The sequence below is a fragment of the Phacochoerus africanus genome, chromosome 1, assembly GCF_016906955.1.
Source record: "Phacochoerus africanus isolate WHEZ1 chromosome 1, ROS_Pafr_v1, whole genome shotgun sequence".
NCBI lineage: Eukaryota > Metazoa > Chordata > Mammalia > Artiodactyla > Suidae > Phacochoerus > Phacochoerus africanus.
In genome coordinates this window covers 113027134-113049140 of record NC_062544.1, presented here as the reverse complement: position 1 = coordinate 113049140, position 22007 = coordinate 113027134, and the positions used below count along the sequence as shown (strand labels likewise).

The window sequence follows — 22007 nt, the reverse complement described above, 5'->3', positions numbered from 1 at the left end:
CCACCTGCCTGTTCGATTCCCCTCAGGTTTGGAGGGGGGACCTCTGGGACAGAGACCTTTCTGAACATGCCTCAAGGGCCCTGCTGTCCTCAACTTTGTTTAGTCAAACCCAAGGGGCCTCAAATCTGGGCAAGGCTCTGGGCAGTGTCACAGAGAGGGACAGGGGAGTGTGTTCAAGGGGCTGCAGCCTAGTGGGGCTGTGCAGAATCAACAGCACACACTGTCTCTAAGCCCTGGACTTGGGAGGCCAGAAGTTACATATCCTTCTGTACTAGACTCACTGGACACTCCTGCTTCCAATGTGGAAGAATCCCCTTAGGTGAGCAGCTTAAGACATCTGCCCCACTGTTCCCAGCAAAGCTTGAAGGCTGCACCAGATCCAAAACTGCACAGGTGCTGGGACGGAGGTCCCAACAAGTAAGATGACTAATCCAAGTGGGAAAACTGAAGCGATGAGTACTGGGGCTGAATATGACCCGGGGCCCTGCCGCAAGCAAGCATCCAGGTGCAGACCACTATTGCCTCCGCATGTCTTAGCCTGGGTCTCTGTTCCTGGGAGAGAAGAATGGTGAGCAGTTCATGGTATTTTTTCTTTCTACATTTTATTATTTCAAACCAGGTGAACAATTCCATAAAACATGTGAAAAAAGCAAGGAAGTGTTCAACGCTGAAGGACCCGGGCCTGGGGCGAGGGCATGAGGGGCAGGGCCCCTCAGCAGGCAGCGGCGGTTCCTAGGTTAGCGCTAAGGAGCTACATTTAGGTTAATGGAGCCAGGGCCCAGGGCCGCTGGAGCGGGGCCCTCAGTGACGTTGGCAGTTGTCTGGAACAGCCCTTGGAACCCAATTCTGTGGAGGGCAGGGCAAGGGCACTGCCCACACAGGGGGGCAACCAGCAGAGGGATGGGTGTAAACACGCAGACACACTCAAGGCACAGAATCACAGGAAGGGGGCTGGGTGGGCGCTGGTCAGGATCTGACAGTTTTAAATAGTTTTCCTCTAAAAAGTTTTCTAGGTTTGCAGTTTTCTTTTTTTTTTTTTTTCTTTTCTCCCTCTTGACTTAATTTTTTTAAAAAGCTACGAGATAAGCAGGTGGACTGTGGTCTCCGGGAATGGTGACATCTCACGCTTCTTGTGCTTTTTCCTTTGGGGCCTCCGAGTGGCTTGTTGGGCGGGGGATGGTTTGAGGAGCAGGCAGGAGGCTCCCTGTAAACATCTGGACTTGGGCTGGGTCAGGGGCTGGTGTTAGGCGAAGCCAGGGGTCCTAGGCTGGAGAAGTGGGTGCCCCTCCAAATACAGGCCTTGGGAGACTCAGCATGTGCTCCCCTCCCTCATCGCAGAAGAGGACAATGGTCAAAACTAGAACAGATGCCAGGAGGGGGTACCTCGGCCGTTCCCTGCACCAGGGACAAGAGCGGGCTTCCAGCAGGGAGGCCTGTGGCAACTCCTCCCCCAAGTCTCTGGAGCTGAGGGAGGGGACAGGGCAGGGTGGAAGCCAAGAACAGAGAGAGGAAAGAAGGGGAAAAGCGGCCAGGGGGACAGGTGGGGAGCACGGTCCTCTTGCCCCCATCTTCCTCGGGCTGGGGGAGCAGAGTCGGCGGTGGCCCTGGAGGTGGGGGACAGTCAGGACATGGGTTGGGAGGGAGCCACTGTGTAGCTCTCCTCCAGACTCCCTAGACAATGACCCTGCTCCTTTTTTCCCCACCCACTTGTTACCAGAGACACAGTGGCTGCCCAAGATCCAGTGTGTGTTGCTGGGTTACGTGGAGGAGGGGAGTCTGCAGCACTGGCAGAGTCCTCCCGCCTTCCCCAGGGCTGCTGGGGCCAGACTCAGCCCAGGACCCTCAGATAGGTCCAAGGGAAAGAGGGCAGGGAGGAGTACTGAGCTGGTCATGCTGAGTGGCAGGTGGCTGGGCCCCCTCTGTCATCTACATCCTTTCCTTCCGGCTAGGCCAGTGGCCTGATGGGTGAGCAAGTGAGTTTTCTCCAGGGAGGACTGGGACCGCCTGGGCCTACCCGTGCCACCTCCTCAGTGCCTGGCACTCGGTCGCCCTCCTGACTCAGCACCCTCTGCCCCCCCAATTCCCCTCCCCCCGGTCTCCTACTGGCTCCCCAGGTCCACCACGCCCACCTGGACCCTCCCCAGCCCTAACCCGGTCCCTTCTCTGGGTTCACTGGCCCTACTCCGTTCCTCCCTGCCCAGCCCCCTCTGGCTCACCATCCTGCCAGGCCCCGCTGCCCCTCAGAAGAGGCCGCAGTCCTTCAGGTTGTTCTTGATGATGACATCAGTGACGGCGTCGAACACGAACTGCACGTTCTTGGTGTCTGTGGCGCATGTGAAGTGTGTGTAGATCTCCTTGGTGTCTTTGCGCTTGTTCAGGTCCTCAAACTTGCTCTGGATGTAGCTGGCTGCCTCGTCGTACTTGTTGGCCCCTGCAGGAGACAAAGTGGTGAGGACGTGTGCGGTGTTGGGGGCAGGCAGGCCCTGCCCTCAGGTACAGCAAGGTTCTGTGCAGGTGAAACGATGAGCACATTGTGCCGGCTGTGAGAGCAAACACACTTCTGAGTGTGCAGAGGGGCACCTGACTGTGTGAAGGAGGATGCCCAGTGACATGTACGGAGTGCCTCCTTGAGTGTGTTAAGAAGGGTCCTGGGACGTGCAGGTATAAGTATATGTGCTTGTGAGGCACCAGCTCCTGCTTGAATGTCCCACTGTTACCCTTCTGTCCAGCGGGGGGCGCCTGGGGGTCACCTGGTCACCACCAGCTCCTCCCCAGAGGCCCAGACCCCACACCTGTATACTCAGGGAAGCAGATGGTCAGGGGGCTGTGTGTGATCTTCTCCTCGAACAGATCCTTCTTGTTGAGGAAGAGGATGATGGACGTGTCCGTGAACCACTTGTTGTTGCAGATGCTGTCAAACAGCTTCATGCTCTCGTGCATGCGGTTCTGGGGGCAGGACGGTGATGTCAGCACCAGCCCCAGCCCCAGCCCTGCCCCCACCCGGCTCAGTGGCCTCTGGGCCTCTCACCATCTCCTCGTCCTCGGCTAGCACCAGATCATAGGCGCTCAAAGCTACGCAGAAGATGATGGCTGTGACGCCCTCAAAGCAGTGGATCCACTTCTTCCGCTCAGACCGCTGACCGCCCACATCAAACATCCTGCGGACCCAGTGCCCTAGCTCAGAGAAGGGGGTTCTGGGAGAAGGTCTCTCTGCCACCTTTCACAGGTTGGTTGACTGAGGACAGAGGCCTACTCAGAGTAGGGCGGCTGCCTCCACAGAGTCATCCACACTGGCCCAGTGGGGTCGGGCTGGTTAGCAGAGCTGGCTGCGGCCACATGGGGCTAGGGCAGCAGAGGCTGTGAGCTGCTGGCAACCACACAGCCTTGAGAAACCTCGGACTGGGGCTGGGGATCCTGGATCAGCCCTCTCTCCCAACACAGCCACCAGCAGGCCCTGGCACCCCCAAGGCTGGCAGCTCCTGCCTACATGCCCACTCACTTGAAGTGTAGGTCTTTGAAGGTGAAGTGCGTCTCCACGATGCCTGTGGTCTTCACTCGGGTCCGCAGCACATCCTGCTGCGTGGGGATGTAGTCACTCTGTGCGATGCGCTCCAGGTCATTCAGGTAGCTGGGGTGGGGGTCAGAATGTCACCGGGGGCCAACTGGCCCCTTTCCCTCCCATCCCCTTATTTCTCAGGCAGAGCCCTTATCTGTGCTGCATTCACTGCTCAGATGAGGAAGCCTGCGCTAGCGTCCCTGCCTCCTGCCTGTGGACCAGGCCTGGGAGGAGGGGCAGCTCTGGACCTGGCCAGCCAAGGCCCAGCCCCCAGGCCTCAGCCCGGCCTGCCTCAGACAGGATCCAGGGTGGTGGAGCTGCAGGCGAGGGAGGCAGGAGGAGGCAAATTAGTCCTTAGGTGAGGGATTCAGGATGCTAATGGGCACAATTACGGCACTCACTGCAGAGCAGCCTGGCATGTCCCTTGACTCGGGGCTGGACAGGTTGGGGCCTGCCAGGCCCAGTGGGCTCTTTGCCCAGCGCCCAGTAAAATTTGGGCTCCTCAGGGGGAGGGCATTGACACTTGCTTGGCTGGGGTCCCAGGGGCTCCTCATTACCAGCTCTCTAATTCGTATCAGTGATGCCCCAGCCAAGCCCTGAGACCGGCTCTGCGCCTGCCTCAGTATCCTTGCTGTGTCCTGGGAGTTGGGTCCAGGCCTCTCAGCCACTGCCCAGTACTTATGTCTCACTCTTGGGGCAGGACTGCTGGGCCAGCTCTCTCTTTTTTCTTTGGTCTTTTTGTCTTTTTAGGGCTGCACCCGTGGCGTATGGATGTTCCCAGGCTAGGGGTCAAATCGGAACTGTAGCCACCGGCCTACACCAGAGCCACAGCAACATGGGATCCAAGCCTACACCACAGCTCATGGTAACATCGGATCCCCAACCCACTGAGCGAGGCCAGGGATCGAACCTGCATCCTCATGGATGCTAGTTGGGTTCGTTAACTGCTGAGCCACGAACAGGAACTCCCTAAGCCAGCTCTTGACTCCCACCAGCAGCTAGGCCAGAGGGAAATGAACTCAGAGACACAGGGACAGAACAGAAAAACAGGAAGGGCTATGGGGGACCATGACGCATATGCTGTGACCTGGCCCCTACTGAGAGCCTCCAGCCCAGAGGCCCATTGGGTTCTACACCAGTTTCTCCCTTGTCCCCAACAGGTGGGCTCACCCCAGGGACCCATTGCCTTGGAGGATGGCTGTGAAGAGGGGCTGGAGTGTGCCCATTCCCTGGAATGTTCCAATCTGCTCCCACCCCAGGTGATCTTGTCACGGCATAAACCTGCCCAGGAGGGCACAGCCCAGGCTCCCTGATGAATCCCCACACCCAGAATAGTGCTGGGCACACAATGGGTACTTAACATCTGGAGAAGGAAGGACGGGGCTGTGGAACAGTGGGAAGTGGCCAGAAGGTGACCTGGCCTCCTCGAGTATCCTGGGCACTGTGATGGCAGTGGTTTTGATAGGACCCATGCTTCCCCGCCTCCAGGACCCAAAAGCTCTGCTGGCACTGAGTCTGTGACCTCTGGGAGGCCCCCCGTGGTGAAGGGCTGTGACCCCACAGCTCCTGAGGGGGGCATACACTCCCCAGTGCATTCACTGCAAGGGGGGGGGGAGGCTGTCTCTGTGAGTGATGTGGGCTCAGGATTGATGGGTAGTGGGAGTGGGAAAGGTATTCAGATATAGAGACTGACCTATGCAGAGGTAGGAGAGGGGATGTGAGAGTATGGGGTCAGCAGCCCATCAGGGTGACACCATCCAGAACCTGTGGATGTCTCCCCACAGGGGCCAGCCTATCTGCCCTATTCCCTGTGGGGTGACCAGCATCCTGCAGCAGGTCAAGCCCCACACCACCAAGGCCTTGGCTGACAGCAGCTTCATGAAAAGACTGGCCATATCTGTCTGAGGGCGCCCAGGCCCTCAGGTCCAGGTTATGGTCTAGGTGCCCACAGCCCAGCCCCTCGGAGCACTCACTAGGCGGCAGAGTCGTTGAGCTGGTACTCCCGCGAGCGGCCAAAGCAGGCCTGCACACCGTGGTCAGCCCAGAGCCTCCGGATGACGCCGGACAGGTCCTCGGGGAGCACGCCCTGCTCCTCAGCCGTGCATGACAGCGCAAACAGCTGCCTGGCGTCGTCCTGGGCACAGCGGTGAGGGGTCAGCCAGTGCAGGAGTGCACTCCCACCCCATCTGTCAGAGGCAGGGAGGCCTCTGGAACGGGGCCCAGGCTGGGGTGTTCTCATCTTCCCCAGGCCAAGACTTGCCCTGAAGCCTTATGGGGGCAGGCAGGACGGGGGAGTCCACATACCGCACGGGAGGGGTCGGCAAAGTCAATCTGCAGATTGCCCATGGCTTTGACAATGGCCATGATGGACTGGATGGTGTTGCTGTAGACGACTGCCCGGTACTGCCGGCATTCCTCCTCTGAGTAGCCATCCTCGTGGATGATCCTGGCAGCCAGGGGTCAGGGGTTAGGGTGCACAGGGACCTCACGTGGTCGCCTGGGGCTGCTGGGGCCTGTGGGAACCTACTTCAGAAAGGAGGAAACTGCCTCTGAACCACTGGGACCTGAGGATGGATTCTGCCTCTGGAAAGGTTCTGGGCCTGGCTCACACTGGCTGGGCCTACACTCGGGGGCAGGACAGGCCCAGAGGAAGAAGAGGGGAAATCAAGGTTTGGAGGCTGCCTCCTGCACACAGCACTTACTTCATCTGCTTGACAATGGTGCTCTTCCCTGACTCCCCAGCACCTGGAACAAAGGGCATAGGCGGTCAGCGCAGGCCAGTGGGGCTACACAGGCAAGCAACTAGCGGCCCAGCCATGCAGCCCCGGAGGCAGAACTCACCCTCCCCATCAAGTGCACAGTGAGATGGGGGCAGTTGGGCCTGGTGGGCAGCAGAGCTACAGGGGTACGGCTGGCAGGGCCACAGGGGTGAAGGAAACCTAGGCCACCTGGACCCCATGGTGGACTCACTGCAGGCCTTGGCTTCCCACGAGCTCCACTGCCTACCATGGATCCCACTGCCCTGGTTAAATTCAGGGGCTTTGGCCAGAGACTTGAGGCCAGCCCCTCGGGAGTCACCCTGTCATTCTCACACAGGGAGGCTTGCCACACTGTGGCCAGGGCTCCCCAACCTGGAGCCCTGGCGCAGCTGGCAAAAAGGAGCCTTGTGCGCTCCAGCATGGCAGCAGGCCTCTTCTCCCTGGGGCCTGGGGCAGCTGCCAAGGGGCCTGGATCTGGGCATGGCATCACACCCCTGCCTCCCAGACATGGCCCAAGGCCCAGGCCCCTGCTCGCGGGGCCCAGGTCTATTCCAGGCGGAGAGACCAGGACCTGAGAGACATGCAGCGTTAGACACACACACACGCATGCGCACACACACACACACACCCCTATACTAACTCAAGACACTTCCCCGGCCTGGGGAGCCCACCCTGTATTTCTCTTTGACCAGTGCTGAGGGATTTGTTGGCACTCTTTCTCTTTTTTCCTTTTCTTTTTTAGGGCCACAGCCACAGCATATGTAAGTTCCCAGGCTAGGGGCCAAATCGGAGCTACAACTGCTGAGCTACGCCACAGCCACAGCAATATGGGATCCGACCCACTACACCACTGCTACCTACACCACTGCTCGTGGCAACGCCAGATCCCTAACTCACTGAGCGAGGTCAGGGATCAAACCCGCATCCTCATGGATACTAGTCAGGTTCTTAACCTGCTCAGCCACAATGGGAACTCCAGGGGCTCTCTTGTGACTGTCACAGCAGCCCCACAAATAGGTATGGATTCCCCCATTTTATAGATGAGGACACTGAGGCTCATAAAAGTAGTCTTGGCCCAAGATCAGTAGCCAGGATTCAGAAGGGCAGGAAGACATGAAGGATAATGATGGCTGGCCTACCCAGCCCTTAACAAAATATGCACAGATGCTATGGGATGATGCCTCAGGTGGGTATTTAAAAAAAAAAAAAAAAAAAAGCAGAGACTCACCGGCCTTATCCCAGACACACAGCCAGATCCTGAGGGGTGCAGCCCAGAAACCTGCATTCCCCAGGGAGTCTGTGCAGGGAGTGTGAGACCCAGAAGGCCACCCAACTCCTGGTTAGGGGGGTGGAGGAGGTGGGGGCAGGGCCTCAGCTCTTCCCTTTGCTGCTCCCTGTCCTAAGTTCCAAGTAGAGCACACCTCAGCTGGGCCCAGCTTTCCTTCCCAGCCTTTGCCCAGCCTGTTCCCTCTGCTCTGCCCCATCACTGCCAGTCACACCTGCGCTTGCCAGGCACTGCCTCTTGCCAACTCCAGGCCTTGGCCCACGCAGTTCTCTTTGCCAGGCACACCTGTACCACATGCCCCATCTACATGTGTCCCAAACCTCCAGATCACTGTGGCAGGTCTGTCACTCTGCCCAGCTCAGCAGGGTGGGTGGCGGGGTCAGTGGGGAAGTGGAACTCTGTCCCCCCTATTCCCCAAGGTTGGTCAAGACAACCACGGAGGATAGAGGGGCTAACACACAAACGACCCTGAACAGCAAGACTAACACCAGCATTGATGATCACGACCAAGTAAGCAGTGCCCTCTACGTGTCAGATGCTATTCTGTGCCTATCATGTCCACCAAGTCATCCTGCAGCGAGCCTGAGGAGACGGGGAGCTCTACTCTCACCCCAGCTCACAAAGGAGGAAACTGAGAGCGAGGCTTCTCTGCCCCTCTGCGGGTGGCCCACTCCCTGGTACCTCCTCGCACTGCACCACATGCCACACGGCGCTCACCACTGGGTCCACTCCCTGCCTTCCAGGGCAGACACAGGTCTAAGTCTCTGCAGTGTCTGCCAGGCAGCAGCAGATCCTGCTGAGGCCCCTGCCTGCCTGCATCCGCCCTACCTCCATGCCCACATGCCCATTTACTGGGAGAAACTAGAGCCCTCGCCACTGTGGGCAGATGTGTACAACCCAGGAGGAGAGGGGCCTGGGCTTGCCTCACAAATGGCACCTGCTACCTGAAATCACTGGGCTTCTGCCTGTCCCAGGCCTGCTTCTCAGGATAGAGGAGCACAGGGGGTGGCACAAAGGAGCATGCTCTGGGAAGGCTGGGGTGTGATTCCCCTCTTAGTTCAGCTCCTGGCACTAGACGCCCCAGCCCCAGTGAATTCCCCTAAGTGTGGGCTGCAGTCAGGTGGCAGCACCCCTCCCTCTCCATGGTGCTGTGCAGGGCAGAGGAGCAGCCAAGATCCCCCACATAACATGCCCCACCTGCTGAGTGAGGACATAGGGAGAGGGCCTGGGAAGGCCTGACAGTGATGCCTAATCACTGAGGCCCATCCCCCAGGGCCCAGAATATTCGTGAGGCAGTGAGTACAGCACTGGACTGGAGAACCACGAGGGCCAGGGGATCGTCTGGCTTCTTCCCCACCTTGGTGCTTGCTCTTGCAGAGCAGGAGGCAGGAAAGAGCACATTCTGAAGGGACGACCCAGGAACCCCACGTCTCAGACAGGATCGGGGGGCCCAGTGCAAGAGTGGAGGCCAAGGATGTAAAGTGACGAGTTAGATCCATCATGCCATCCCCAGTCAGGCGAAATGAGATTCAGAGCAGACAGCAGGCAGAGTAGACACCTCCAGGGTACAAGGGACCTCAGGTGATGGTGACTTTGGCACTACTGTCCACCTGAGGCACCAGTCTCCCTTTGATTGGTCTCTTGGTAAGTGGTAGGGGCCACTCCGTGACCCTGGGCAGAAATGGGGAGGACAGCACAAACTTGCTTTGCATCTGATTTTCCTAGCAGTGGCAGACCTGGTAGACACTAAGGTCCCCTTTTCTGTCCCCTTAGAGCCTCAGTCTCCCTTCCAAGAGTTAGGAGAACATTCTCTGTCCCCCAGCAGGGGTTATCGTAGAAAGACTCCCATTTGACAGGTGGACAAACCAAGGTCATGGGGCCCCCAGCCCTGGACCCAGAGCAGTCCCTTTGTCCTTCTAGCAGCTGTGACTGAAGAGGGAAGAAATAAGTGGCAGGAAAGGGTGTGGTGCTGGCAGACAAGCAGAAAGCCCGGGGGGAGTACCAGGACAGAATCACAGGCCTGGCCCAGGAGCAGCTGCGGCAGATCAGATCAGAGGGCGGGGTGGGTGGGACCACAGCATGACATCCAGGTGGACACCGTGGTTCCAGGAGAGCTCTCAAGCTAGGTGCCCTAGGAGCTGTGGGGCAGCGGGCTCCTTTTCCATCAGGGCCTGATGATGCTACCCTATCAGATAGGCTGGTACATGGCTCAGAGTCTGCTTGTACCTGACTGATTCTGGGCACGCAGTTCTCCCCAGCCAGCCCTGCACCTTGCCCTCAGAGGAGGGGGCTTTCGCTGGTTCTGGGTTGTGGCAAAGGTGCTTGGTAGGGGAACTCAGTCACTAGAAGATGGCAGGTCTCCTACCCACAGGGGGCCCACCAGGCACTCCTTTTCCAGCTGAGGGAGACCAGAAGGACCCGCAGAGGCTCCCTGGGGTGGCCTAAGACTTCCCACTGGGCCATATTTCGTCCCACCAAGGAAGCAACCTCTGCAGCCCTTGCCCTGGGGTGCAGCTGCTGGGCCCCCAGTTGGCGGGCAGTAATTGCTATGATGTGCTGGGTGACAGCGGCTGCTCTGTGTTAGAACATCTGCTTCCACTCTGTGAATGCTGGGTCTCAACAGAGGAGGGAACACATGGGGGAGGGGAGAACAAACAGCTCCACCTGCCTGAACAAGGCTAGCAGGGCCTCTGCAGCAGAGACGGGGCCACTGGTCCAAAAGCTTGATGCTGATCCCAAGTCCCGGCATCAGGTCTCTGCTGTCTCTGTCTATTCTGGACCCTCTATCTCCCAGTTGGCTTTGTCCTGCTGTGAGGCCCTGATGTGCTGCTTTCCTCTCTGGGCTCAGTTTCCCTTCTGCAGAGGCTGCAAAGCTTCAAGTGGCCAGCAGGCCCATCTCTCACTTTCAGATCTTCTCCCAGAGGGAGGTCCAGACCTGGACCCACCCTCATCCTTCCTGAGACCTCCAAGAGCCGCAGGCCCTTCCTGCCCTTCCTCTGGCACCTCATCTGTGAAACAGGACACCACCATCATCTCCTTCTAGGAGACGGGTGAGTGCCTGGCACACGGCGAGCATTCAGATCAAAGTTATTATCACTATTTTTCTACCCTCTGGAAGATGACAGATTTTCCCAAACCTCTCATTTCCTACAACCCACAGTGACCACACTGCATAGGTCGCTGTGACCACAGCCTGCAGAGAGGCCTGCTGTGGCCATCTCATTTTGAAGGCGAGTTTCTGAGGCTTTCAGACAAAGTACAGTGAAGGGCAATGACCAGTGGCTAAGAAGCTGACTCAGCAGTGGCGGTTCCCTGCCGGGACTTGTGTAACCTGGGACAGGAGTCAGAGCCACTCACTCCTTTGCAGGCTTTTTGCTCCAAGTTCGTCACTTCCCTTTCACACAACCCAACCCAGCACTCCTACACAGCAGGGTACTCCGGCCCGCCCTGCGTCCTCACCGCAGACACTGCTCACTGACTCTCCGCACCCAGATGGCTGGGCAGGCTGGGTGAGAGGCAGCCCGGCTGAGGCTCATGTGCTGGTGGGCTCCCCTGGAATATGTGGGGCCAGGGACAGTAGCCAGCTGACGTGGCAGGCCTGAGGGCAGAGATTCTCAGAAGCAGCAGTGGCTGGGACCACAGGGTAGGCTTGGGCAGCAGCCCAGCTCAAACCCACAGCACAGGCCTGTCCCCACTGCCACCCCCCTACCACACCCCCAACTGGCCTACCCCGGTGGGGCATTGGGGGAAAGCGGGGGCGCCCATCCCGCCCTGGGAAGCCCATCCCAAAGACAGCCCCGGCACCACCTCCCACTCTTATCCCGGGAAGGTGCCACGTCTTCTCTCCCGCCCAGTCTGTGGTTCAGGGCCGCGGTAGCTCCCTCCGCTCCCCTGCAGCCTTAGGGTCCCAGCCGCCACCACCAGGGGGAGCCCGGCAGCCAGAGACCCAGTGGAGAAGGTGGGGGCTGGGCGGCGCAGGGGAGCATTTGTTTCTGAAAAGCAGTCCCGGCAACGGGCAGCTGGGGGAGGTGCCTCGCCCGTGGCCCCTTCCCGAGCCTGGGAAGCCAGGAGCCTACTGAGACGCGGCACACCAGGGAACAATGGGAATGGGAGGAAGGGGGAGAGGGCCCGCCAGACAAAGGCCCCCCAAGCCCCTCCCCTGGCGTCTCTTCCTTCCTCCAGGTGCCCCTCTTTGGCCCCCTCACTCCCTCCAAGGAGGCTCAGCCTGGGTGTGGCACTATGAAGGGCAGGGATGTGGGTCTTGGATTGACCCTGCGACATCCCCATCCACATGTGTGGTCTCGCCTTCCCCCAGGTGCCCCAAGAAACACGGAACCTCCTTCCCTCTAGTCTGTGTCAACTTGGGAAGCCTCCAGCGGCTTCCCGGAGTTCATGATGCTGACCAGCAAAGGCACTAACAACCAGGGCCTGGCCGGCCACTGCCAACTCAGAGTTCTCAGTGCAAGGGAGAGGCCTCCCCAGGGTAGGGCCCTGTCACCCTCAGTGGGACCCTGCCCACTGTACAGAGGGAAAGTGAGATACTGGGTAAGGAAGGACACTCCAGAGGAGAGGAGGCCCCGAGGCCTGTTCATCGTTGGCCCCTTGGGACACAGGAGTGATGCTGCACAGGGCCCAGGTCATGCAAGGAGCCAGGCCATTTGGCATACCTCTCTTCCTGATGCTTCATTTAAGGACTGCCTTTGCTGTTTTCAAATAATCTGGGAGTTCCTGGGAGTTCCCGTTGTGGCTCAGAGGAAACAAATCCGACTAGGAACCATAAGGTTGTGGGTTCGATCCCTGGTCTTGCTCAGTGGGTTAAGGATCAGGTGTTGCCGTGAGCTGTGGTGTAGGTCACAGACGTGGCTTGGATCCCGCATTGCTGTGGCTCTGGTGTAGGCCAGCGGCTACAGCTCAGATTTGACCCCTAGCCTGGGAACCTCCATATGCTGCAGGTGCAGCCCTAAAAAAAAAAAAGACAAAAAAACCCCAAAAACCCAAAGATTTTGGGAGTTGCTGCCATGGCGCAGTAGGTTGAAGATCCAGTATAAGCTCTGTGGAGGTGAGGGTTCGATCCCTGGCCCATGAACTTCCATGTGCCACAAGTGCGGCTGTAAAGAATCTAAATAACTTCTACCTCTCTCTTTTTTTTTTCCTTTTTAGGGCCGCACTTGCAGCATATGGAAGTTACAGGCTAGGGGTCAAAGCAGAGCTGCAGCTGCTGGCCTATACCACAGCCACAGCAATGTGGGATTGAGCCACGTCTGTGACCTACACCATCTGCGACCTACACTGCAGCTCACAGCAACACTAGATCCTTAACCCATAGAGTGAAGCCAGGGATTGAACCCACATCCTCATGGATACTAGTCAGGGTCATTACCCCTGAGCGACACTGGGAACTCCTACTTCTTTTTTTTTTTTTTTCTTTTCTTTTTAGGGCCACAACTGCGGCATTTGTAAGTTCCCGGATTGGGGGTTGAATCCGGAGCTGGCCTACACCACAGTCACAGCAATGTTAGATCCGAGCTGCATCTGCAAGCTATGCCACAACTCACAGCAACACTGTATTTTTAACCCACTGAGTGAGGCCAGGGAACAAACCCACATCCTTATGGATATTAGTCGGATCCTTAACTCACTGAGCCACAACGGGAATTCCTTTTTGGAGGATGCATCCAGGGGATGTGGAAGTTCCTGGGCCAAGGATCAAACCTGTGCCACAGTAGCAATCTGGGCCTCTGCAGTGACAATAATACCGGATACTTAACCTACTGACCCACATGGGAACTCCTACCTCTCCTCATTCATGGTGGCAGACCCTGGGTGAGATGCCCATGCCTGGGCCTCATGGCCCAATCTACGAAAAGTACCCCTCAAGGGAGGGTACCAAGCCCAATGCCTGCCAAGAGGAGCCTCCCTTGGGCCTTCACACCCACCCCAAACTGCTCCAGGGTCCAAGCCCAAGGTTTGTCTATGTGCCCACAAGCCATGGGCCATGCTGAGAAACATGACATCATAGGTCCCAGGGATGGGCACAGAGATAGGAAAGGACAGCCTGAGGTCACATGGTGAGGAAAGTGGGGAGTGGGCCCTCTGGGACCTGAAGTCTTGACTGGCCATGAGGATGCATGTTCTCAGCTTTGTGAGTGACCTCAGAGCCCACTAAGACCCTGATGCATCTACTGCTTCTGCTGTAGCTCTCCTAAGCCTCTCAGGCTCCTCAGCTCTTGGCCTGACAACTTAGAGCAGAGTTCTGGGAACCTCTGTGGGGAGGACAAGGCAGGAAAACTTGGGTTTTGGAGGCCAAGAAGCATGAGGGCCAGTCTCCCCACACCTCTCATGCTGTGGCCAACTCACAGCATGGACACATCAATTCACCACCTTGTACCTTACACGGGCGCACCACAGCCTTTGCTCTTTCTTAGTGGGGGCTCCCTGCAGGACATTCCTCCCTTCTCCCCATCTGGACAACTCGTGGTCTTGAGACCAGGCTCAGGGGCCCCCATGCTGGACCATGACAGTCTCTGAGCCTTCCTCAGCCCTGGTCTCCTGAGCACAAGCATGTTAGGGACAAAGCGAAGCACTAAGTTGCCTGACTATGACCTAAGTATTACTGTGAGGGGACATGGACCAGGACCCACAGCATCTGTCTGTCAACCTGACTGACCAATTCTTGCCACTTGGGCAGAGATTTCTGAGGGGCTACAGGAGTTGGGGGCAGGCGCTCAGAGTCACCACCTGGGTCATGTTTTGGTATCTCTGCTTACTGGGTGAGTCACGTAATGTCCCTGACCCTCAGTTTCTACATGAACGAAATGGATAAAATGTCAGTCCCAGCCTCACAGCCCTATGCAACAGTCAAGGCTTAACGAGAGGCAGCTGCTGTTGTCACGAGAGGGGAAACTGAGGCCCAGTGAAAGCACCCCCAGGCCCAGTGGGTAGTAACAGGGGGAACCCTTAGGCTGGATCAAGGGCCCCTCGGTCTACCCATAGACAGGGGAAACCCAGAGTGAGCTAATCCCAGGGCTGCTGCTCCATTTCCGGGCATTCATCTGGGCCTGCAGCCGGCCTTCCGGCTTTGGAGGGCAATGGCCGCTTGGGAACATAGGAGCAGCCCTCTGTTTTCCTGCTAGCCACCCCCAGTCGGCGTCCCTCTCCCAGCCACCACTTCCTGTGGTCAGAGGAGGGGCCTGGAATCCTCTTCAGAGGGGCCACCTTCTCTGAGATCCTGGATCCAGTGATTGCTGGGGCAAGACAAGGGTCAGAGCTGTGCGGACTAACTCCAACCCAGTGACTACCAGTAGGGTGGCCCAGGGAGATATGCAGATGCGCCTGCACAGGTGGGGCTCACCTTCTAATCCCCCCAGATGACCTGGCTCACACCCCCCCCACCCCAGTGCAGAGTGTGAGCAGCCCTCTGGCCTCTTCCTCTTTTGAGCTCCTCCTCCTCCAGCTGCTTCCTCCTTTTCCTCCGGTGTGGACACCACTTCCCCGAGAGGCCCAGCCCTGCCATGCAGACCTCACTGCCCCTCCTCCAGCCCGGAGCACAGTAAGTGCTGCTGTAGCACCCTGGCACTCTGGAATCCTCCAAGCTACAAGGACACCTTCTCACAAGCCTTATATGATCCCACCTTCGGGCTTTGGCTCAAACTGGCCCGGCACTTACTGCCAAGCCTTGGAAGTGTACACAGAAGCCCAGGACTGAAGGCCTGGCCCAGCCAAGAGAATGTGTGGTTATTCCGGGGAGGTTACTCCTCCCAAACCAAGATGATTGTAGCCCCAAGAAGCAGCATTGGGGTGAGGGTGGAGTGGGTTGGGGTTTAGTAAGAACAAGAGCTCCAGGCTGGCGGGCTGGAGAGGAGGGGTGGGGCTGGGCAGAGGGGGCCCCACCCTGCACCTGTGGCTGAGGGAGGGACCGCCTGCAAGTATCAGGTACTAGAGCCACCATCAAAGGGCCTAGTCCTTGCCCTCCCCAGGGCTTTCTTAGGCAGGTCCCATCAGCTGAGGCCTGGCCAAAATCTGCTGACACCTTCCCCACTCTGAACTTGGAGGTTAGGACTCTCCTGCTCCGAGATACTGGGAGGTTGAGCCCAAAGCTGGCCTGGGCCCTGCCCCCATCTGCCCCATCCTGCCAGGGAGGCAGCACTCAAACTCAGATTGTCTCGCCCTCTGCTGGGGATGTGGTGGGACAAGTTTTGATCACTCAGAGGCTAAGAGCTTATGCGGACATTTCCTCCATCCTGTTTCTGCCAAAAGGGATGCCTTTTAGAGAGAGAGACCAAGACCGAGAGAGACAACCAGGGACTGAGACCAAGGGCAGAGTGTACAGGACCAGTGTGCGGCCTGTGACCCAACCTGCCCCATGCACCAGCCCCTGCGGTGCTGGAGCCTAGGACCTCACTGGGAACCCATCAGGCCCCATGCCCAGCACTACCTGCTGTCACTTACTAGGCAACAGTTTGCAAGCCTAGTATACCAGTGATGCTACCGGGTGGCCCCGCAGGCCAGCCCAGGGCCAACCCTGAATGGCTGTTCAGGCCCGAAGGGGTCCTGGACCATGCCAAGCCCCATCTGGCAGCCTAGGCTTCAACTCAAGCACAGTGGGTGGCTCAACTGCCTCAGGGCCTGGCAAGCCTAAGCTCCCCAGCTGGCTTGACTTCCACCTCCAGCCACAGCGGCAGGCATTCCCTCTGTCCTCACCACCTGCTCTGCCCTCTGTCTGGGGTTCTCACTCCTACCCCTCAATGGGATGCCCTCAGCTGAGCTCCTGTGTCACTTCCTTTGTAAAACCACCTTGATTTGCCCAGTCTCCCAGCTCAGGGCTATCCCTTGAAGGACCCACTCTCACTCCTATCCTAGAGGTACGACTTTTACTGGCTGCACCAACACTGGAGTCATGGGCGGGAGCGGAGCCCAGTGGGACAAGGCAGGACCCAGCCAGAGGGGGTCAGAAATGGCTTAGACCCCCTACTCCCTCCCTGGCTTGGGAGCCCCAGGGCTGCACCACTGGCTCTGGAAGACAAAGCCTAGCCTGGCCTGGGGGAGGGGTGGGAAGAAGAGACTCAAGAGGCCCAAGCTGCCCCGCCTCCCATTCAAGTGCTAATGAGCTCCAGGCAGGATGGCGGATGGCAGGAGGGTGGGAGTGGGAAAGCTTTGAGGAGAAAAGGGAGGCTGGAGGTCAGCCTGGGTACCAGCCCACCTGGTAGCCAGGGCCCCGCCACACCCTCAACCCCAGACCCCCCAGGAAGGTGGCTCAGCCCCCAGAAGCTGGGCCAAAGGTCCCCAAGACAACGTGTCACTCCAGATGGCACCAAATGTCTACAAGTCTCCCACTTGCTGTGACCAGCTGCCAAGGGCCACGGAGGGGGTTCCCAGGGCCCCCATACTGTGGCCAGGCAGCCTCCAGGCTGGGGACACCACCCCCACCAAACTCTCAGCTCTGCAGGAGACAGCAGAAGGTCTCTCACCTGTTTTCATACCTCCAGGCTTTGGTGTGCTTTCCCCACAACACCTGGGCTGCAGGCAGGCACCTGGTCCCAGGTTATAGCTGGAGAGCAGGTCATCTACCGAGATCTCACCTGTTGCTGGGTTTCTCAGTCAGTATACTAGGTGGAGCTGGGATTTGAACTCAGGTCTGTGTAACCCTAAGAACTGGTCTAAGGAGGTTGAGCCTTCCTCCCCCAGGCCAGGAAACATCATCCACTCAAAGGCTTGGGAACTTAGGCCAGGACTTCTTACCTCAGTGCCCTTGGTGAGTTGGTTCCTCTGCCTCCCACCCCCAAGCCCAATGCCTGATCCTGGCAAATGTGACTAATTTTTCAGGGTTACTCAGAGGACACCTTTCTCCAGGAAGCACCCTCCATTCACAGGCATCATTAGACTCTACTCATTATGCAGGTGGCCAGGATCCTAGGCGAGCCCTTGCCACCAACTCGAGCTACACCAAGCCCCAGGCCAACAGCCCCAGAATTACTGATCCCTGTTCACAGATGTGCTCCACAGTTTCATTCTTTCCATCACACTCAGCAGGTACCTACAGTGTGCCCAGCTCCTTGTGAGACACACAGACCGGACAAAGGTCACAAAACTCCCTTCCTTTTCTTTGGATAAACCTAATTGCGCCCCTGTGTGTGCAGTCTTTGCCCTAGCCAGGTCAAGAATGCCTGCAGCATTACTCAGGTCTGATCCCCATGGCAGGGGGGCAACTCCAGCCCTAAGAGAGAGAAAGACTTTACTGGAGCAGCAGAGAGAGCAGGTCTGCAACAGTCCCCGAGCAGCCTGCGCTGAAAGGAAGAACGCAAAGCCACTCTTCCATCTGAACAGCTGGAGTCCCTCCAGAGTGCTGTGCCCTGTGACAGGCTGCAGATTCTTCATCAGCAAGAGGTCTGCATGGAGTGGGACAGGGGCTGGCTGTGATGAGACCAAAAGGAAACAGCCTGAAGAACTTTTCCCTCAGCCTCCCCCTCAATCCTGGTCATTGGCTCTACACCGAGCTCTTGTCACCTGCCCATGATATGGGTGACTGCCATCATACTCCTCCATCTACCCATCCCCAAAACCAAGTTCACACAAGCAGCACTTCTTGCATTCAACAAACAGACAAGGAGCACCCAGTAGGTACCAGGCTCCATGCTTGGCTCAGAAGGCTTGGCAAATGAACAGGACACAGCCCTGCCCTGCTTCAGGGGACCGCAGCTATGACCAGCTGTAATGAGGGCAAATACCATGGTCTGATGGGGGTAGGGCATAGGAGGGGGGGGTGTCACAGAGGAGGTGTTCCCCAGCCTGGGAAAGGGGGAGTTGTCAAGGAAGGATCCTGGGAGGTGATCCCTGAGCAGAGTCTTAAAGAACAATCAAGTAGGAGTAAAACGGGAAAAGGACATCCAGTAAAGGGAACAGATACAAAGTCCCAGGGGCAAGAGAGAACTGCTGTATTTATATCCTGAAGACTTCCGGAGCCAAGATGGACACTGTCTCTCCTTTCTCTATAAGCTGCCCACACAGGCCCATCCCAAATCAGAGACTCCCCCTAAACACACATGGGCTAACTTTCCCCTAAGTGCCCAGCCCAAGGGCACTGGGGATAGTTGGGGATACCCGGGGATAGGTGATCAGTCAAGCTGAACTGGGTGGTGAGGGAGAGAGGGCATCTCTGAAGTAGGACTGATATCAGCAACTCTGCTCCCCCTACCAAGTTGTCAGGAAAAACTCTTTTGCCACTGTGCTCCACATCTGCCTCTGCCCTGGTGACAGTGACTGTGCCGGCTCGCTGGCAGGGCTACCCAGGACAGGAAGGAGCCAGTATGCGGGTGGGGCAGCAGGCGTGGTTCTGGCTGGGAGGGAAGGCTGGCAATTGCCCAGCCTGAGTCCCGTTGCCTGGACAGAGTCTTTCCCGCTATGTGGGACAGGAGCCCAGCACTCTGAAGCTGCCTCAGCTGGGCTCAACTGCATCACCTCCCTGTGCCTGGATGGGAAAGGGATGGCCAGCCAGGACCCTTCCCCACGCAGCCGTGGCAGATCAGGTCCTCAATTTCAGGCAAAGTTTGGTGGCCCAGCCCCTTACCGTGCATCCTCTGCAGGATCTTAGCCCCCAACCCCCACTCCACGAGGGCCCTGTTTTCCCCATCCTGGGCACAGCACTCCTCTGGCCCAAACCCAGGAAGCCCATTTCACAAAGGAAGAGAAGGCCAGAGGGCCAGGATGCTGAGATGGACTCCCCAGCCTAGAAAATACTGAGCACCCCTGGTTGCTGCCAGCCTGGTATGGGAGGGGTCTCCAGGCCCAAAACAGGAGCTGGGGTTCAAGGAGCAAGACTGGTGGGATAGGGTCAAGACGCGGAACAGGCCAGAGGCTCTGTGTGCCCCAGCTCCATGGCCCAATTTCAGGTCTCCTCAGGAGCCACCATAACTGCCATCGGCCTGGAAGGGGCTGGCTAGAGGCCCCCCGGCCGGGCACTGGGAGGCAGCAGTACCGGAAGCACCGTCCCCAGGCCCAAAGGGCAACAGAGATGGGCATTCCACCGCGGTGACACCCACTCACTGCCACTCACTGCCGCTGCCGCACTCGCAGCAGAGACAGGAAGAGGCAAGCGCCCAACGCAAAACAGCCCAGGAGGCTGGGCCGCCGCCCCTTCCCGCCCCTTCTCTTCCTCCCCGCAGCGGCGGCGGCGGCGGCGGCGGAGCGGATGCCATTTTGAAATCTCCGGGGCTGTGCCCCTGAGGCCGGGCCCCCAGGGACAGTCAACAGATGGGCCCAGGATGGAAGACATCCTGTCTCTCAGCCATACGCCCGGCGTGAAAAGCCCCACTTTTCACAGCCTGGGGACCCCAAGACAGCTCTGGGGATCAGGGGCCACACCCCCCACATATACAGTCCAGCCTCCAATGATGCCAGGAGGGTCTCCCTCCCCCCTCCCCCCTGAAATCCCTCTAAATCAGGCTGCCACTGGGCACACCTGCTCGCAGTGGGAGGCTGGACGGGGACCACTACCAGACCCACAGTCTTTGCACAAGTCCACTTCAGATGCCCACCCTAGAGGGCCCCCAACTATTCAACCAGCTGGTCCACCACTCCCTCCCTTGCAGGGCAAGATCCGACAAGCCCACCTACTCCCAGAGGCCATGTCCCAGGCCGTTGGGCCCAGAAGGGGTGTGGGAGGCCCACACCCGTCAGCAGATCTCCTTGGCCTGCCCGCCGGGGGCAACAATATGTCGGCTGTCTCACCACTTCCACTTCCCCCCACCCCTCAAGCAGCCACCATCTTCCCTGGCCTTGGAGGCCACGCAACCCGAACTCCTCCACACTCCTTCCTACTCCCAGACACCCCCTCCCACCACCCACCGGCCCAGACAGGGCTTAGAAACTAGGAAGCAGATAGACAGCACGCAGAACTCTCTGGGAAGCTTGAGGCCTGGTCCCCTCCCGGATGTGACCAAGTGGAGCCTCAGTCCAGCCCCCTAGGTGTCTGGGGCCTGTCTTCCCAGCTCAGCCTACCTGGTGCAGGAAGAGTGGGGGAATCTAGAAAAGGCCAGAGTGTGAGAGAGGACTTAAGAGCTGGGGAGCAGAGGATCTGAGGTGAGATGCATGCAGAGAGGGAGTCAGTGAGGCAGAGGCAGATGCAGGGAGCAGGGGGGGTCTCTAAAGGTTTGGGGGTTCCAGCTGGAGGGAGAGCTTATTAAGTAATCATCTCATTTGATAGGTCCAAACCAAAATCCCACTTGAGAGGTCTCTTGGGGTCAAGGTGCACAGGTGGAGGATATAGGGTCTAGAATGAAGATGAGGCACAGAGGGGAAAGGAGGGAGTGAGTGGGGGCCTGGGAGGGGCCCTGGAGATACTCATGCCCAATAGAAAGAAGAGGAGCTAGTGAGGGAACAGGTGGTGCCTGAGGATGGGGTCTGAGTGGGATTCTGGGGGTTTGGGTAAAGTCTAGGTAAGGATGAAAAGACAAGGCAGAGGCTCTGAAGGTCTATGAGGTTGGTCAGTAAGGGTGGATGGTCAGACAGAATTCTGGGCAGCGGATGTTGAGGCACCAGTGTCTGGGTTTGGGGGCCCGGGGTTTGGGATGAGTTGAGTCTGATCTAGAGTCTGGGCTCTGGATCTGAGAGGTCTAGGCCAATCCTGAGTTTTGATCCATTATTTGTATGTCCTTGCCAGGCGGGTCTAAGGGGTTAAGTCCAGGCCGAGTGTGGGAGTTCGAAACACTAGTCCGCAGGTCAAAGTAGGGAATTTGGGTAGGGAATCAGGGGTCCCAGCGCAGGACGCGGCCTCACCCAAAAGCAGCAACTTCACCTCCCGCGCCGCCTTCTCGCCGTCTTCCCGCAGGTTCTTGTCGATCATTTTGGAGCGCTCGGCCGCCGCCTTGTCCTCGGCGCTCACGGTGCAGCCCATCCCGCCGTCCGCCGGCCCGGCCGCTGCCCGGCCACCACACGGCCCCGGCCCGGCTCGGCCCCGCCCGACCCACTCGGCTCCCGCCGCCGCCGGCCCTCTACGGGTAGCTCTCGGGTCCGCAGTTCCGAGCGTCTGCAGGCGGTGCCTTCCAGGCCGCCGCGCACCGACGGCAGGGCGGGCCGGGGGTGGGGCCCGAGCTAGTCTGGCCGAGGACTGGGCCGGGGCGGGCCCGGAGGCGGGGCCACAGGAGACCCGGGGTCAGTGATTGGCTCGAGGGAGAAGTTAGGCGCAGCCCAAACTCGGTGCGGGCTGAAGGCGGAGCCACGCCAAGGGATAGCTGTAGGGTTAGAGCCTAGCACAGAAGCTTTGATCGCAGGCGGGGCCGGGCTCCGATTGGGTGCGGAGCGCCTGGAGCTCCGCTGCCCGACGGCGGGGGCGGGCGGATCTCGTAGCCTGAGGATGAGGATCCTGTGCACCTCGCGGGCCAAGCAGGAACCAGCCCTCCAAGCTTCTGAGAGT

General features: G+C 58.6%; 1 protein-coding gene across 1 annotated transcript; it reads right to left on the bottom strand.

Moving 5' to 3' along the window:
* Positions 1 to 583: 583 nt before the first annotated feature.
* On the bottom strand, positions 584 to 21765 carry GNAI2 (G protein subunit alpha i2). The gene is made up of 9 exons (XM_047774789.1): positions 21371 to 21765; positions 6259 to 6301; positions 5861 to 6002; positions 5530 to 5690; positions 3500 to 3628; positions 3029 to 3158; positions 2793 to 2946; positions 2217 to 2431; positions 584 to 1604 (listed from the first exon to the last, which is right to left on the bottom strand). Exons 1-8 carry the CDS (start codon positions 21486 to 21488, stop codon positions 2241 to 2243), a joined length of 1068 nt encoding a protein of 355 aa, XP_047630745.1. The 5' UTR covers positions 21489 to 21765; the 3' UTR covers positions 584 to 1604; positions 2217 to 2240.
* Between the last annotated feature and the right edge of the window lie 242 nt (positions 21766 to 22007).

Excerpts from the sequence above, each read along its gene's own strand:
- GNAI2 (XM_047774789.1), bottom strand. The coding sequence starts at position 21,488 with ATGGGCTGCACCGTGAGCGCCGAGGACAAGGCGGCGGCCGAGCGCTCC. Across the intron at positions 6,302-21,370 it reads GGTGAAGTTGCTGCTTTTGG|GTGCTGGGGAGTCAGGGAAG; the intron begins GTGAGGCCGCGT and ends CCTTTGTTCCAG. Across the intron at positions 5,691-5,860 it reads TTGCCGACCCCTCCCGTGCG|GACGACGCCAGGCAGCTGTT; the intron begins GTATGTGGACTC and ends CGCTGTGCCCAG.